Source organism: Apis florea, unplaced genomic scaffold (genome assembly GCF_048593485.1).
Source record: "Apis florea isolate Af1SG1 unplaced genomic scaffold, ASM4859348v1 contig_3496_pilon, whole genome shotgun sequence".
NCBI lineage: Eukaryota > Metazoa > Arthropoda > Insecta > Hymenoptera > Apidae > Apis > Apis florea.
Genome location: NW_028256773.1, coordinates 51715 through 66618, shown reverse-complemented (window position 1 = coordinate 66618; position 14904 = coordinate 51715). Strand labels below are relative to the sequence as shown.

At 29.5% G+C, this 14904-nt stretch overlaps 1 protein-coding gene across 2 annotated transcripts in view; it reads right to left on the bottom strand.

Annotated features, from left to right (window-relative positions):
- LOC100871711 (zwei Ig domain protein zig-8) overlaps window positions 1-14904 on the bottom strand; it is an 85550-nt gene that overhangs the window by 47026 nt on the left and 23620 nt on the right. For both annotated transcript variants that reach the window (XM_086913495.1, XM_003697502.4), the window contains exon 2: window positions 3706-3946. In XM_086913495.1, coding sequence (XP_086769621.1) covers window positions 3706-3862 — 157 coding nt within the window. In that variant the 5' untranslated portion in view covers window positions 3863-3946. The remainder of the gene's footprint in view (window positions 1-3705; window positions 3947-14904) is intronic.

The window sequence follows — 14904 nt, the reverse complement described above, 5'->3', positions numbered from 1 at the left end:
CTTTTTTATTTATCACAGTCATGCGCCAAATGCAATTCATTATTTAATATTCTTTGTTATTGAAATTAGAATTTATAACGAGGATGATGTATTTATTTTTCAATAAGGAAAGAAATGCAATATTATATTTCTCGATATTCATCACACAAATAACTAGCAACGTTTGAGAATTTTTTTCTTTCTCATATTCGATTTAAAAATATTTTATATCCATAAAAATCACATATATATAAGTTATAGTTCCTTTTAAATATTTAATTTAACAACGATGCAATGTAATACATAATTCTACAAGTAGTGAACATAGGATCATCCCTTTCGGATCAGGTTTGCGTCCCAACTTTAGAGACTTTAGTACTCGGATAGACAGGTGTTCGAGGACTAATTGAACTGATTCGTCGTTTAGGTCAACATCCAAAGTTAGTCTCGAGTGTAAATCCCAAAGCAGTAATAAATTGAGAGGATCTAATCTTGGATAGATCGAAAGTAATTCTAACTGCACAGAAGATAGTATTCAAGATTTACCATACGTTATGTTAACTTTTATCTCCATTTCTATTTTTTCCCAGTTAAAATAAATTTTTACCTAACGAGGATGCAAAAGTAATTAACTATAATTAAGGTTAACGCGTAATTGCCATGTCGCGAATAATATATTTCCTTGAAAGTATGAGTATAATTTACACATTTTTAATGCGCATTTGCATTACGTATATATTCCCTCGTATATCTACCTCAATTCCACTTCAACGATAAATAATTTCAATAACATCATGGAAACAAAATATCCAATGCCTGATTCATGCTCTTCATTTATTATATCTTCGTAATTATTTCGAAACACGCTGAAAAACCTCGAGCTCCATTTCTCTCCTCGCACCACATTCCACAAAATTAATTCACAAGTAGATGTTAACCTTCTCCACCTTTAACATTCTTTTCCTGTTTCAAACGGGACAAAAATTCACCGGCAAAGTGACTTCGGTGAAAGGAAAAAACTTTTAAAAACTCCTTTGTGAAAAAGCTTTCGCCGGTAATAAAAATTTCTCTCGGTACAAATTCGCTCGAAGCATTGCGCGACAAAAATTTCCAAATGGAGGGAGGGCGAAACACTCGAGAACGGAATTAAGGAGTCGTTCGATCGTGTTTCCATCATTGTCCCGTTTCACAGAATGAGAGGATGTGACGAGGGAATTTTACGGCGGATAAATCGGCGATAAATTCGGCGAGCACGCGATGGAACGTATGCAGAATGGTTGCTCGTCGTAGTTGGTGTTATCGAAAATGACGCGGCGACGTGACGTTGCCACTTCGTTTTTCATGGAGGATCGATCCACGGTACGGGTGTAGTCGAATATCAACTCGCGATATATCCGCTCTTCTCTCTGTCTTGTTCCGCCCTTCGTCGCGCGGACGTGGCTGAAATTGCTTTTATAGTTGTCAATTCCCTTTTTACTTCGGAGGACGCTTTGTCTTTGATACTAGCTTCAAAGGTTTTTGTTATCATTTATGAGACTTTGGAAATCTTACTTTTCGTACGATTATCCTGAATGTTTAATCCTAAAAGCTGGATTATGTTTAGAGTTTAGAAATTTCGCCTTTGAATCTCCTCGAAGGGATTTTGCTGATGAATTTTTTCTTTTTTTTAATTGATTGGATGAACGATTGTACGATGAAGTAGAAATATAATGAATGAATAAAAAAGTAGGTTTAATTTAATTTCCAAAATGGAATGTATGACTCTATTTCCGATGGAATTCCATATTAAAGTATAAATGATACGAGAATAATTATAATTCTATAATCTTCGCTAAAAGTTAGCTTAAGATATAGTCTGTCCTTATTATATTTAAAAAAAAGAAATAAATCATTATTTAAATTTTCAAATTTTTAATTATTAATTAATAAGAATTTGTATAAATATTCGCAATCTACTATTTATGAGTTTTTGAATTGAAAAAATAGAAATGCATTTAAATTTACTCATTCAACAAGATTTTATATAAGTCTTGTTTGAAAAAAATTGTAGTATATTTATTTGAAATAATCTATATTTTATATAGAATAATTTTTAAGATTAGGATTATCTAAATTTCTTCACCTTCCTTAATTGTACCTTCAGCTTTTATTTTTCAACTTCTTTTGTTACGCCTGGGAGTAAATTGAGAACAGTGAGAAAAGAATATATATATTGTACGTATATACTTCGAAAGACGTAAAACATACGCTGTTATGCGCTTTTTTTCTCACGTTGTTTACTTCGCTTTCTGTTGCACGGTTAGAGAAAAGTCTTCGAAACAAGAGTCAAAATAGTGCACAGTTCACTTGCACTCCATTCTCAATTGTAGAATTAACGAAGAAATACCTCTAAATTCTAAATTATCCTCGTTTCGTTTGTTGCTTATGATTATTTAATTTAAATATTTTCGAAATTTATTCTAAAATTTCATGTATCTTTTTTCTAAAAAAAGAATATTTAATTAAAGTATTTTAAAATGAAATACTTAGCAAAAAAAATTGACAATGAATATATATATTCATTTGTAATGTATCTAATTAAAAAAAAGCAATATGGACGCGAGAAATTTTGAAAAATTATAAATTTATGAATGGTTTATTTTTTTCACGAAACTTTAGCATATAACACGTATGATTTGATACATGTTCTTTGGGTCGTCTATTCAAATATTGGTTCGCGTATAAGACATTGTGAAAATCTCGCTTATATCACTATCTCACGTTTTATACAAGATTATTCGTGACAAGAGTTTCCTATGGTATGCAAAATTCGAATTGACGTCTTCAATAAAAACTGAAAGTTTCTGTCTCTTGTTGGATACAGACTGAATCACTTATAAATTCTTATAAAAATATATATAACGTAAGAACTGCACATATGAATAATTAAAACGTCTCATATTATAAATTAAATATACATTTTAAAACGAGACTTAATTCTTTATATCTCAAATTATTTCTTATTTCGTTGTGTCGAAATTAAACCAATACATTATTTAACGTTTAATATTGTGCAATATTGTTAAAATTATATTTATATTAAGCAAATTTTGGTCAATCGATGAATAATATAAAAAAAATTGTCAGGAATTCTATTATTATCTAATTTTTATTAAAAATATATATATAGTACTTCAAAATCATAATGGATAATGCAAAGTATTTATGCAAATTAAAATGAAACTAAGTGCATTTATTTGTAAATTTCAAATTCAAGTTTCCAAGTTTCCATATTATAATAATAGAAATAATTAAGTAACATTATAGTCTGTTCTTCTATCTAGCGTTTCAAAATATATACGAGATTTTTCAAGAATCAAATTTCTAATTTAACTTACCAAATTAAAGGAACTTTTAGAGAAAGGAATTATTAAAATAGATATTCATTATCTGCATTACAAGAGAAAGAAATTAAACAAATAAGAAATTAAATAAGAATATATACCATGATAAAAAGTATCAATTACAATGCTTCCTTTTCATTTTTAAACGTTGTATCTACCCAAAAAAATTCTTATTTAAAACAACGAAATACACAATGTTTTAAGAAGAATATAAAACAGGATAGCAAACGATAATTAATCTGATTCAATAAAACAACACTCGTTGTCCTAAATTAACACAATGATTGATATTCTTCGATCCCCCACCCGTAGAAACGGAACAATGTTAGGAAACGCGACTTACCTTGCAATCGAGTGATGTTCCTCGTCACTTTGTGCCCGTTAACGAGTTGCTCCCGCAAATGGATCCTCTCGCGATGACGCTGATAATTGCCGATAACGATCGTGGTCGTCACCAGCACGAGAAACAACTTCGGCCCCCAGGCCGGTCTCATCGACATCGTCCACCGGTTTTCGCATCCCCCGAAGCTTCTTATATTCCGTGACGTCTGTTGATTTTACCGGGCCACCGCGGAACACCGTCTCTGAAATCCAAACACCGATGAAAGTCCACGGTGGCCACACGCGGCTCTTTCTTCAAGGAAAATTCCCGAATATTCCGATGAATATGCGATACCGCCAAAATGGCGACAGTTTGTGTACACTGTCGGATAACTTGGTTGAAAATTGATGTTTGCTGCTTTCAATGCGTTTGCCAACTGATGTTTATGGGCCAACGGATTCGATAAAGGGTTCGATCTTGGCGAAGTTTGGTTCAGACGATTATTTGGGATAAATGGGATAACAATTATTTTCGATATAGACATATCAATTCGTGGTTAAGCGTTCGTGCAGTTTCGACATGCTCGCGTAGTTATTTGTAGTTGTTTTATTCTTATTCTTGTGTAGGTTAGTTAAAACCAGTAGCGATAAAGTTGATAAAGAGAGATTTTGGAGATTTGAAAGTAGAAATTCAGATCATAAACGAGAATATGTTCGCTATCGATGATCAACGTAAGCTATAGCAAAAAGTGCGATTATCGATGGAAGTCTATTAGAACATAGAGGTCTTTATTATATCCATCTAACCGCTGCAACACAGACAATCGTATAATTCGTAATAGAATTGTCGAGAATGCAATAATAACTTGGATTGTGAAAAAGAAACGTATTTGACGTATGATTTAGTTGTTCGCAGTCATGGTTCTATATACATCCCGGGATAAATGTGAATTATCGGAAGAAAGACTGTAACATCGAGCTATATCGAAATGGACCCTATCAAATCCAGATATATATTGTTTCACGAATATTTTCTCGAAACCGTATATACGTGTAAGAAAAAAATTTTTTCGCATCAACAAGCATAAATTAAAAAAAACATCTTTTATATCTAACAAGACCACGTACATAGTGTATTTTATATATATATATTTTTTTCTCAAAAAATTATAGTTACAAGGTTGAAATAAGAAAACCGCAACATTTCCTTTATTTCGTTCAGTGCACCTGTAAAATTTCAGCAACACTGCTCGCAATCTACTTGCACACTCACACTCCCTTGCACAATCTATTTCTTAAGCGAGATAAACACGTATTTGTTGCGATATTTAGAAAACACGAATGCAATTTCGCTACCGCGTTTCGAATCGAATTTCCACAGCTTCAAGCGTGTACACATATGCGCGCGAGCAAAAGAGATAGAAGAATATTCAAAGGCGTCAGGGGAGAAAAACGGTGTATCCGATTTCGATAAAAATAATTCTGAAAGAAACGCGTTATCAAGTAGCTATATAAAATATCGTTTGGGAAGGAAACATCCGGTTATAGCAGAACGATTTTTCGCGCGTGTGCAAATACCCGTCAAAGTCTCCTTTCGAAAAGCTTTGCGCGATCATCCGGGGCTCGACAGAGATAGACAGAGAGAATGGACGGTGGAGGAAGAGAGAGGTGAAAGCTATTCTAACGGAGATGTGATCAAAGTACGAATGCGCGCCATTGCATGCATCCTGCACAGATGCATGGCAACAGAACATTCGGCAACCCGACCGAGAATGATCTATTCAAGCATCCAGGTCGCCGGCATATCTCCTTTCATCCCGGTGTATCTCGAAAAATTTGCTGGAACTCGATGCGCAACCTGACCAAAGATCGGCCAGAAATTCACCGAGTAAGGAGCCAAGCTATTCTTCCATTGACATGGTAGCAGTTTGCGAGAAAGAATCAAGCGGTGAATGTGTGTTTATTTTGTTGTCATGTAAATTAGGTATTCATAGTTGGGAAGGTGCTAACGTGGATTAAGAATTAATGCACGATGTAAGATGTTTACAATGATCATTATAACATAGATCCATAATGACCATTTTGATAGTCGTTTTCTAAGAAGTCATTTATATATCAAGTCGTTTATTTATTTTTAATACTAATTATATTGATGTATTTTTCAAGAGTATCATGGAAATTCTCTCGTTAGTTAATTTAAAGACAATATAGTCGTTTTGCAACGATGAAAACAATATTAATATTTTAAATTTTCATTTATCTAATATCATTACAAGAGTTAAGAAACATTGTCGTAATATACTTAATACGAATGTAAAAATCACTGAATTTTTTTGTTAATGGATTGAATGGTATCATCTATAATATTATAATAGCATGTAATTAAAAATAAAGTCTAATTTCCAAAATGAAATTAATAATCTCACTTCTAATGTTATACCACTTTTCAGTAAGTTTCTTGTAAATGGTATCAGAAAAAATGGTAAAATTTACATAAAAATTACTTTACGAACGTAATATCTCATTAGCCTCGAAAGGGTTAACCATCATATTAATTTTTATTACATCATCGACCAGATGAAAGACAGGGAAATAAAAAGCGAATCACCTTAATGAGTCTCGCAAAAAGTGCCCCGACTGATGATATAAATTTAGTAACCTACCTGGATCCTGACCACACAGATCCTTGAGTTTCTTATCCATTCAATTACGTTCGCAAACTCGACTTTCTTTCTTTCATCGCTGAATGGATCAATAGAATGAAAACCGGATAATAAGACGAACAATTGATTAAAAATTTAATAACGTGTCTTGTCTTAGAATCCTAGCCGTGAACTATCGATCATCAAAATCATCGATTCTTTATTCGTTCAAATGTCACCAACTCGAAATATCTCTGATTGAATATTGTGCTTCGTCTGTATTTGACCAACGACTATCTATACCAGAATAACAAGCAACCGATTCGAGGATGCTGAATGTCGTCAGTTGTTTGAGTAGCATCATCATTATTCTCGATAACCAGAATAGATATTTCCATTCAGAGAATTTGTCGCTTTGTAGAAAATAAAAATCAGATATTTATCTGGTTTTATTTTAAAATACTTTTTTAAGAATATATATATAGATATTCTATAAGATTCATTACTTTCTAATTAAATAGTGTAGGCCAGCCAATAATCAGAAAATGGAAGAAGAATTTATTTCTTTTCAAACAAATGATAAAGATCAATTATGATTAGAGAAGTAAAATAGATTTATTATGGTCAAACAAGTGGTATAGGCCTGCCTTATCGTCAGATAAATACTTGACTGAATAAGTGGTAAAGATCAATTATTGTCAAAGGAAATAAAATAAATTCGTTACAATCAAATAAGTACATATCAGACAAGATAAACAAAATAATTATGATCAAACAAATATATATATTAACATAATCAATTTTTTAAGTAGAACATACTATTGAACAGAAAAATATGTGACTATCAATAATGCAGCAAATAATATAGATGGACAATTGTCAAAATAAGGCGATCACAGATAGATGGAAATGGAATAAATTGATTAAAATCAGATAAATAATATAATAGCCCGTTAATAGATGAAATTTTAGTTTTTCGAAAAAAAATGTTACGGCGCTTATATATTAAAATTGTGGATTTTAAAAAATTTGCTAAATTATTTCGTTCGTTAGAATCGATATTAATGTCATCGTGAATTGTTGCATAAACATTTGATAAGCTGCAATTACGTTCCCAGTAGTATATGGCATATTACAGATCCATGACCTAACACGCACAATCATGATCCTAACCAAACTGCAACACTTTGATCTAATTTCTGACAACCATTCGTGTAACGGAATTCCCAGATCGCAATATAGATAATAAAGATCAGATACAGGATAACAAAGCAATATCAAAAGACATCGATACATCTACTTTAAACATATATATAAATGAATTATTTAATATATCTTATCGCTTCAAAAATACCTGTTACAAAAATATATAATTTTCATTTCCGACATATCTTAATTTCATTATTTTCACAAATGATAGATGACAAAATTTCTCATATGTCAAGAAAATATTGGTAAAATATTTGATTTTTATTTCATTGCATTTTAATTTTCACATTATCACAATTTATTATCACATTTTTCTCTAACGTAATTTTTACATTTTAATCCAATGCAATTATTTCAGCAATAGAAATTTCTCTCTTCTTTTACTATTAATTTGGACAAAAGTGTCGAAGCTTGAGAGATAATTTCATTCGTAAGTACAGCCGATTCGTGGTTCGAGAGATCAATTCGTTTCACAGTTTGCAAAACGACTTACTGTTCCAAGATATGTGGATTTCAGAACAATGAAAGAGAATAATGGGAAAGGGGATAACGATCGAGTCTTTTTCGTGCGTATTTTATACTTACACTGAATGGAATTTCCATTGAGAAAGCTCGCGTAAACATATGAATTTTCTCTTATTTTGTCACGAATAAAATTTCTTCTCGAATAAATTTCATAAATAAATGAAATAATTTAAAACATTATGATTATTATGATAATTTGGAAATTATCATAATAAAAGTGATGAGATCCTATGAGTATCTATTGAGATCAAGTTAATTTACTTTCTTTGATTTTTCAAACTCTAAAAATCTCGAATGCATTTAATTTATGTATATTATATAAATTGCTATTTTTCCAAAATTTAAAATTCAGATTTATGTAATGTGACTTTATGATTTGATTTAAGTATTCTTCGCAAAAGGAATTAGAAATTTTATATCAACCATACAAAAATAATATTTTAATTAAAAATTCGAGTATTGTTACCGACAAATATATAAAAACAACGAAAGAAACGCAGAATGTGCACAAGCTGCGATATAAAAACGTCAAATAAACGTTCAGTTTTTGTAAACCAGTAATTAGTCATCTTGGCTTAATATGGTTTTGATGAAATATGTAAATAAAAAAAAATACGTAGAAAAAAAAGAGATATTTCATTTCTTCCTTTTATTCTCATGGAATAATCGACGAATATTTTCCAAAATTGAAAAATGAATATTCAAATATTAAAAGAGAAAAGTGATAGCGTACGCTTATGGAATTTATAATAAAGCGGTCAAAGAATGGACAACAAATAACAATAAATATTAATAACAAATTTTTTTTTAATATCGTTTTTTGACAATAACTTTTATTTTAACTTATAACTATAATTACTTACTTAAGTAAGTCATACTTTGGCGTGTGTTATATAATCTATTATAGCGAGAGAGTGTTTAGTAGCAAAATGTTTGAAGCAATTATTATTTATTTCATATAGTTTTATAATATATATAAATTTATATAAGGAATATTGTCATTTAATGAGTTAGATATAAACATATTTTATTATATTTTTCAAATAAATTTGAACAATCTCATTTATCAAATCTTCATATTCCCTAATATAACAACAAAGATGAAGCATATTATAATAAATTAGTCATAATTTCTAACTTGGAATCTAAGCTTGAAAAATTCCATATAAATTTAATAAAATCTTTCTCTCAATATCCTCAACTTTTTTTTTCTCGAATTTTCTTTACTCCCTTCGACGATTATAATTAAACAATTAATTCCTGTGATGAAAAGAAGAATTAGGAAGAAGATTGGCAAAGTTAATTCATAATTTAAAATGTAAAACGCGTAGTAGTAAGAAACCGATCTTGTTGTCTCCGCGAGGCGCCTGCGTGCATGTTTCCCTAGTGGAAACACGGGACAATTAGAGAGTTGGTCTGGAAAAAGGGATTACAAGTGGAAACGGAATGAGAACGTGACGTGGAGTTGAAATTAGACAAACGGTAAACGGTACCGTAAGCTGATAGAAAGGGGCAGTAAAAAAAAAAAAAAAAAAAGGAGGTCAGAAAGTAATAGAGAACGAAGTTTGAGGATAGGTGTGGAAGAACTAATGAAAATATGGGAAAAAAAAAATTATTAACGAAACAACGAAAGAATCATGATGAAAATGATTTTTGTGAACGCATTATACGAATAGATTTTTGGATAATGTTCGAAAAAAATTATTATTTGTTAAAACAAAAGAACTTTTAAAAAACATTTGAAAGAGTGTTTAGGAAAATATTTAACTCTGTCTGTAAAATCTTAAAATTAACTTCTAATTAGGATAATTCAAATTAAGTAGACAGAATTTATATATTGCGGAAAAGATATTTTAAACGTATTTTCTTATTTTTGATGATAAGTAAATTTACTGGAACTTTCTTAAAAAGATTATCCTAATCTTTAAAGCTTCTTAAAGTTTCTTTTCAAAGCTAAGCATTTAGTAAAATTAAATACTTTTTTCTCAAAAAACATAATTATAAAAATATTATTAAATAACGTTAAACTATTGTTTAGTTCAGTTCCAAAAAAATAATGTAAAAAATATTTTAATAAAAAATGTTTCATTTGGAAATAAACTTGAAATAAAGTTAATAAATTCTAATAATAAAAGTTTATATTAATGCAAAAATATCACTAAAAAGATAAAAAAAAATTAGAATATATTGAAGGGAATTGGTAAAAGAAATTGTGAATAAAAACGAGGGAGTGAAATAAAAATACGAGTAAATAAAAGAAAAACTAGAGAGGAAAAAGAAATAAAGAAACGGGAAGGATGAGGTTAATGCTAACAGGATGGAATTTGGTTGTGAGATCACCTCGATGAATGAACTTTTCCAGTTTCTATGGGATCCACCTGCAACCACTGGTAGTAAACCGAAAACCACGACTCTTCCACACGAACAACCGTGCGCCGCATGGTTTTCATCTTAAAATATGCGTGCGCCTGGTTAGCTTTGTTAGTCAGTTGGACTATTGTGTCCGCATAATAAAATAAATGCATTTGCAATGCAAAGTTTATCATCTTCGTATAAGCGAACTAAACTCACGTTAGATGGTCTTCAAGGATACGGTTAGAATTGAAATATATTTTGAATAAATTTGAGCATTAATATTTGACAAAGAACGTAAAATCGGTCCAAATAAAAAATTAAAATTGCTACAATTTTTACTGATTTTCCAAATAAATATTATTAAAAGAAATAATATTTCGAGACTTGAAGAAAAATTAAATAATCGAATTAATATTAAATCATTCGAAGAAAATTTAATTTTAAAACTGAAGAATTCAAACCTAGCGTATCCAAATACATTTATGTTTAAAATATTTAGATTAATTATATTTATTTCGAGATTGGAAAAATATTATTCGATTTCACGCTTTATATTACATTTGCATGCAGTGATAAAAATTCATGATGCGATAATTTGGATGAATAATATTAAAATAATATTGAGACATCAAATTTATTTTAAATTCTATATTTTTTTTTTTTAAATAAAATTAGAAAGTTTTATATTCTTTATAGGAATCCAGAATCAAATAGAATTAATTTTAATAAGGACGTCACGAAGAAAATTTAAAAATTTTTTCACATCTGTATCGAAATAGATAAAACATTTTTAAAAAAAAAGGCAGAAGAAAAATAATATTTGTCATATTATCTCCATCTATTATCACAATTTCCTCTATATTAAATATAAAAATATAAGATGTTCTAATTTTTTGATCAGTAGTGTGTATAGATATATATATGGCATATATCAAGTGTGTAAAAATAGAAATTTTTTACAAGATGAACTTGTACTACCGTGTCTAGGAAATATTCGTGAAAAGATAAAAAATTAGTCTCACTTGTTTATGTGAATAAAGCACGGAGCGTAAATACGCATATGCAAAATAGTTTGTATAACGAGAAAAATGGAGATAAAAAGGTGTTGAATAATTTTTTCAGACCTCACGTTCACGGGGGAAATCTTGCTTTGCAAGCGCATCGCCGAAAGAGCCGAGAATAAGGGAGCAACAGCCGTTCTAATTACATTAATTAACTTCATGCTTTAAAGATTAATCCGGCCAAATTAGTATGGCAAACTGGTGCACTCGAGCTGAACACCCGCCACGTGTTACCGCGAATCTTTAACACGAGATACTCAAAAATTAAAGACACTCGAACAAGGGTTCTCAGGAATCTCGAAAATTGGAAACAAAGTAAGAATTTTTCGACCGAGTGAAATTGAAAAACTTACGCGCCTACAATAAGAATCTCTTGATAAGGGAAATTTTTAATTTCGGAGCAACGTTAGACCGGGCGTTTTTTTCTTCTCGACGAATGGAGCCCGATAATATCATTTTTCTCGATTACATCCTTTTGATCATCTCGACGCGTAATAAATAGCTGATACTTGAAATTCGAGCGAGGGATTATTAAAAAAAAATTGTATTTTCTATCGTGTTATATATGAAGCGATAAATTCATTTTTAAAATAAGTCATTATTGATCATATCAATTTTCATGATCAAATGATGGAATCAAGCGAATCGAACAAAATTTCAATAATGGATTATTGAAAAATTTTAACTATCTATCACTACGTGTAAAGCAAACAATTGATTTTTCATTAGGCAATGATTTTTCAACTAAAATTAGCAAATAAATGCATATTCATAATTAAGCAAATATGAAATTTAAAAAAAAAATCTATGAATATTATCTTTTAGCAAAATTCATGCCTTCTTTGTACCATTTTTACGATGAAATGGTAAATACAATTCACGTAAATATGCGTAGATATAGGAAGACAGATATCTAATAGAAATAGTATTTGGAACATTAAAAGATTTTAGTCAGAGTAATGGAGTATGGTCTTTTCGGATTTGAGAATATTGTGCAAATCTTGTTTCGTAATGATATTTATGACGAGCTTTATCTCTCTGAGAGGGAAATCGCAATGCAAGCGAAAACGGGGCTTAAGCGATACTGGAAGCTTTCTGGACTTGAAATGAAATGGCAAATAGGATCGTTAATGTGGAGTTACGACGTATAATAAAATGTATAATTGTAGAAATATTGAAAGGTGAAATAAAATTAAGGATTATATAATAAGATGTATAGTATAGTGATACATATTAAATACCTTTAAGATTTTAAAGATATTTAATAAAATTGTAATATTATAATAACGATAAATTAATTATAGAAAAGATAGCTGTGTAAAATAAATTTTATCTAAAAATATATGAACGATATATGTTTCTCTTTCTTCTTTAATTATTTCAAAATTTCATACGTGAAAAAAATCTCATATTATCTTTTCTTGTATTACCTATTCTCGTAAAACAATGTAAAATACCAAATTTAATAAAATTCGTCAGTAGTTCGTTTTAATTAACACGAATTGAGATTTGCTTAAGCTTAAACTTTTACATATGGCGCGTATTTGTGTATGCCATGGCAAAGATAATTATTATAAAACTTCGTTATTCGTGTACTGAAAAATAATTAGAATTATATAGTTAAATCATCGGTCCGTAAACAACGATCAAATTATACCTAAAAATACGTTTTGTTTAATTATTCTGATATGTAAAACCATGTATATTCCGCAAAATATATATTTCCAACGCAAAAATATATATTTCCAAAACTCGGATAAATTAAACGTATGCAAATAAGTTACAATATATGTAACATAGTAAAGAAATATACTCATTACTGGCCACTCAAATTTGGAAATCTGATAATCATCATTACAGTGTTAGAGAAGTTTGATGCTGTATGTTGCATGATACCTATACACATTTCAAACACAATGGATCCAATTCACACTATCACATTGCCCAAATTTGATGATCCTGATATCATCCTGGGAAACCCAATACTGATGATCATGAAATGATCAATTTTCTTGTTAGCATACAATAATGACGTTAATGACTTTAAGAAACTAAATCTTACTTATTCAAAAAATGTATCATGATCATACATATTTTAAGATTGAAATTATAAAAAATATGTATAAATCAAATTCTCTGACCGAGACATCTTGATATTTATCTTTGATATTTTTAAAAATCTCAAACTACTAGCTATACGAAACACTTGGATTTCGTAAGAATTAGTCTTTGTCACTAGTATGCTTCTTGAAATTATTCAAATTAAATTTCTAAATATTAGATAAAGAAAGATAAAGAAGTATAAGTTTTCAGATTGTAATGTTCTCAATTAATCATTTTTTTCGATTTCTTTAATCCTAAAATTGTAGATCAAATGTTAATAAATCGCGAATGATTTATATTGATTTTAGAATCCTGAATTTAATCAGACATAGTTCTGATTGAAATTTCGTAGTTCATATATTTTAATTGTCGCAGTTTCTCGATGTCTGGGTGATCTTTTGGATCATCTCGTGTTGTTCGTATCGTGTTACGTGACTTTTGGGTGGATTCCTCGCCCTGATTCAGTTGTTTGTTAAACTTGTGATTAATATGGGTTGCAGAAGTGCAGTTAAGTTTATCTTTATTTATCCATAACATTCTCTCTTCTCTAAATGAAACGTTTCTCAAGTTTCGATAATATATTTATATAATTCACTAATATATTTCTCATAATAATTAATATATTAGGCATAATTGATGCTTCGTAGTTGAAATTGATTAAGATTATAAATAATATAAAGAAAAATTTTAATAAACAAAAATATTTTCTTTTTGTTTGCATCTTTTTACAAAGTTTTAACATTTGGTTGTAAATTGTTACCACTATAGTTATATAATTTATATTTATAACATATATAATATAATTTAATATTATTTATATTATATTTATGTCTATTAGTAAGGTTCATATAATGAATCTTCTTTGTGCTTGCTTTGAAAACGACAACAGTGGGTTCATTAATGGTAAAGCATAGATATAATCGAATGTCACCATCCTCGCTGGACAGATTCGCTAAAGACTCACCGTTATAGCTTTACAAGAACCAACTAATCCAGTCTTTATAGGTATCTCATGAAACTACTGAATCAGAACAATTAACAATGGGTAGATCGAGACAAAGGATCAGTATTACCATAACAGTGATAGAAAACAGATTTTAGTCGAGATTTCAAAACCGTATAATAATTTGATAAATGGAAATCCAGTATACGATCATACTCGACAGGAAACTGAAAATTTGACAATATCTAGTAGATACGTACAAATTTCAATCATATGAAATCAATCAATATCATACAAAAAAAAATGTATAAAATATATTAATAAAATTGTTACGTAATTGTTTATTTCTCTTCAAATAATAAGCAATTTATTTCGCATGAAAA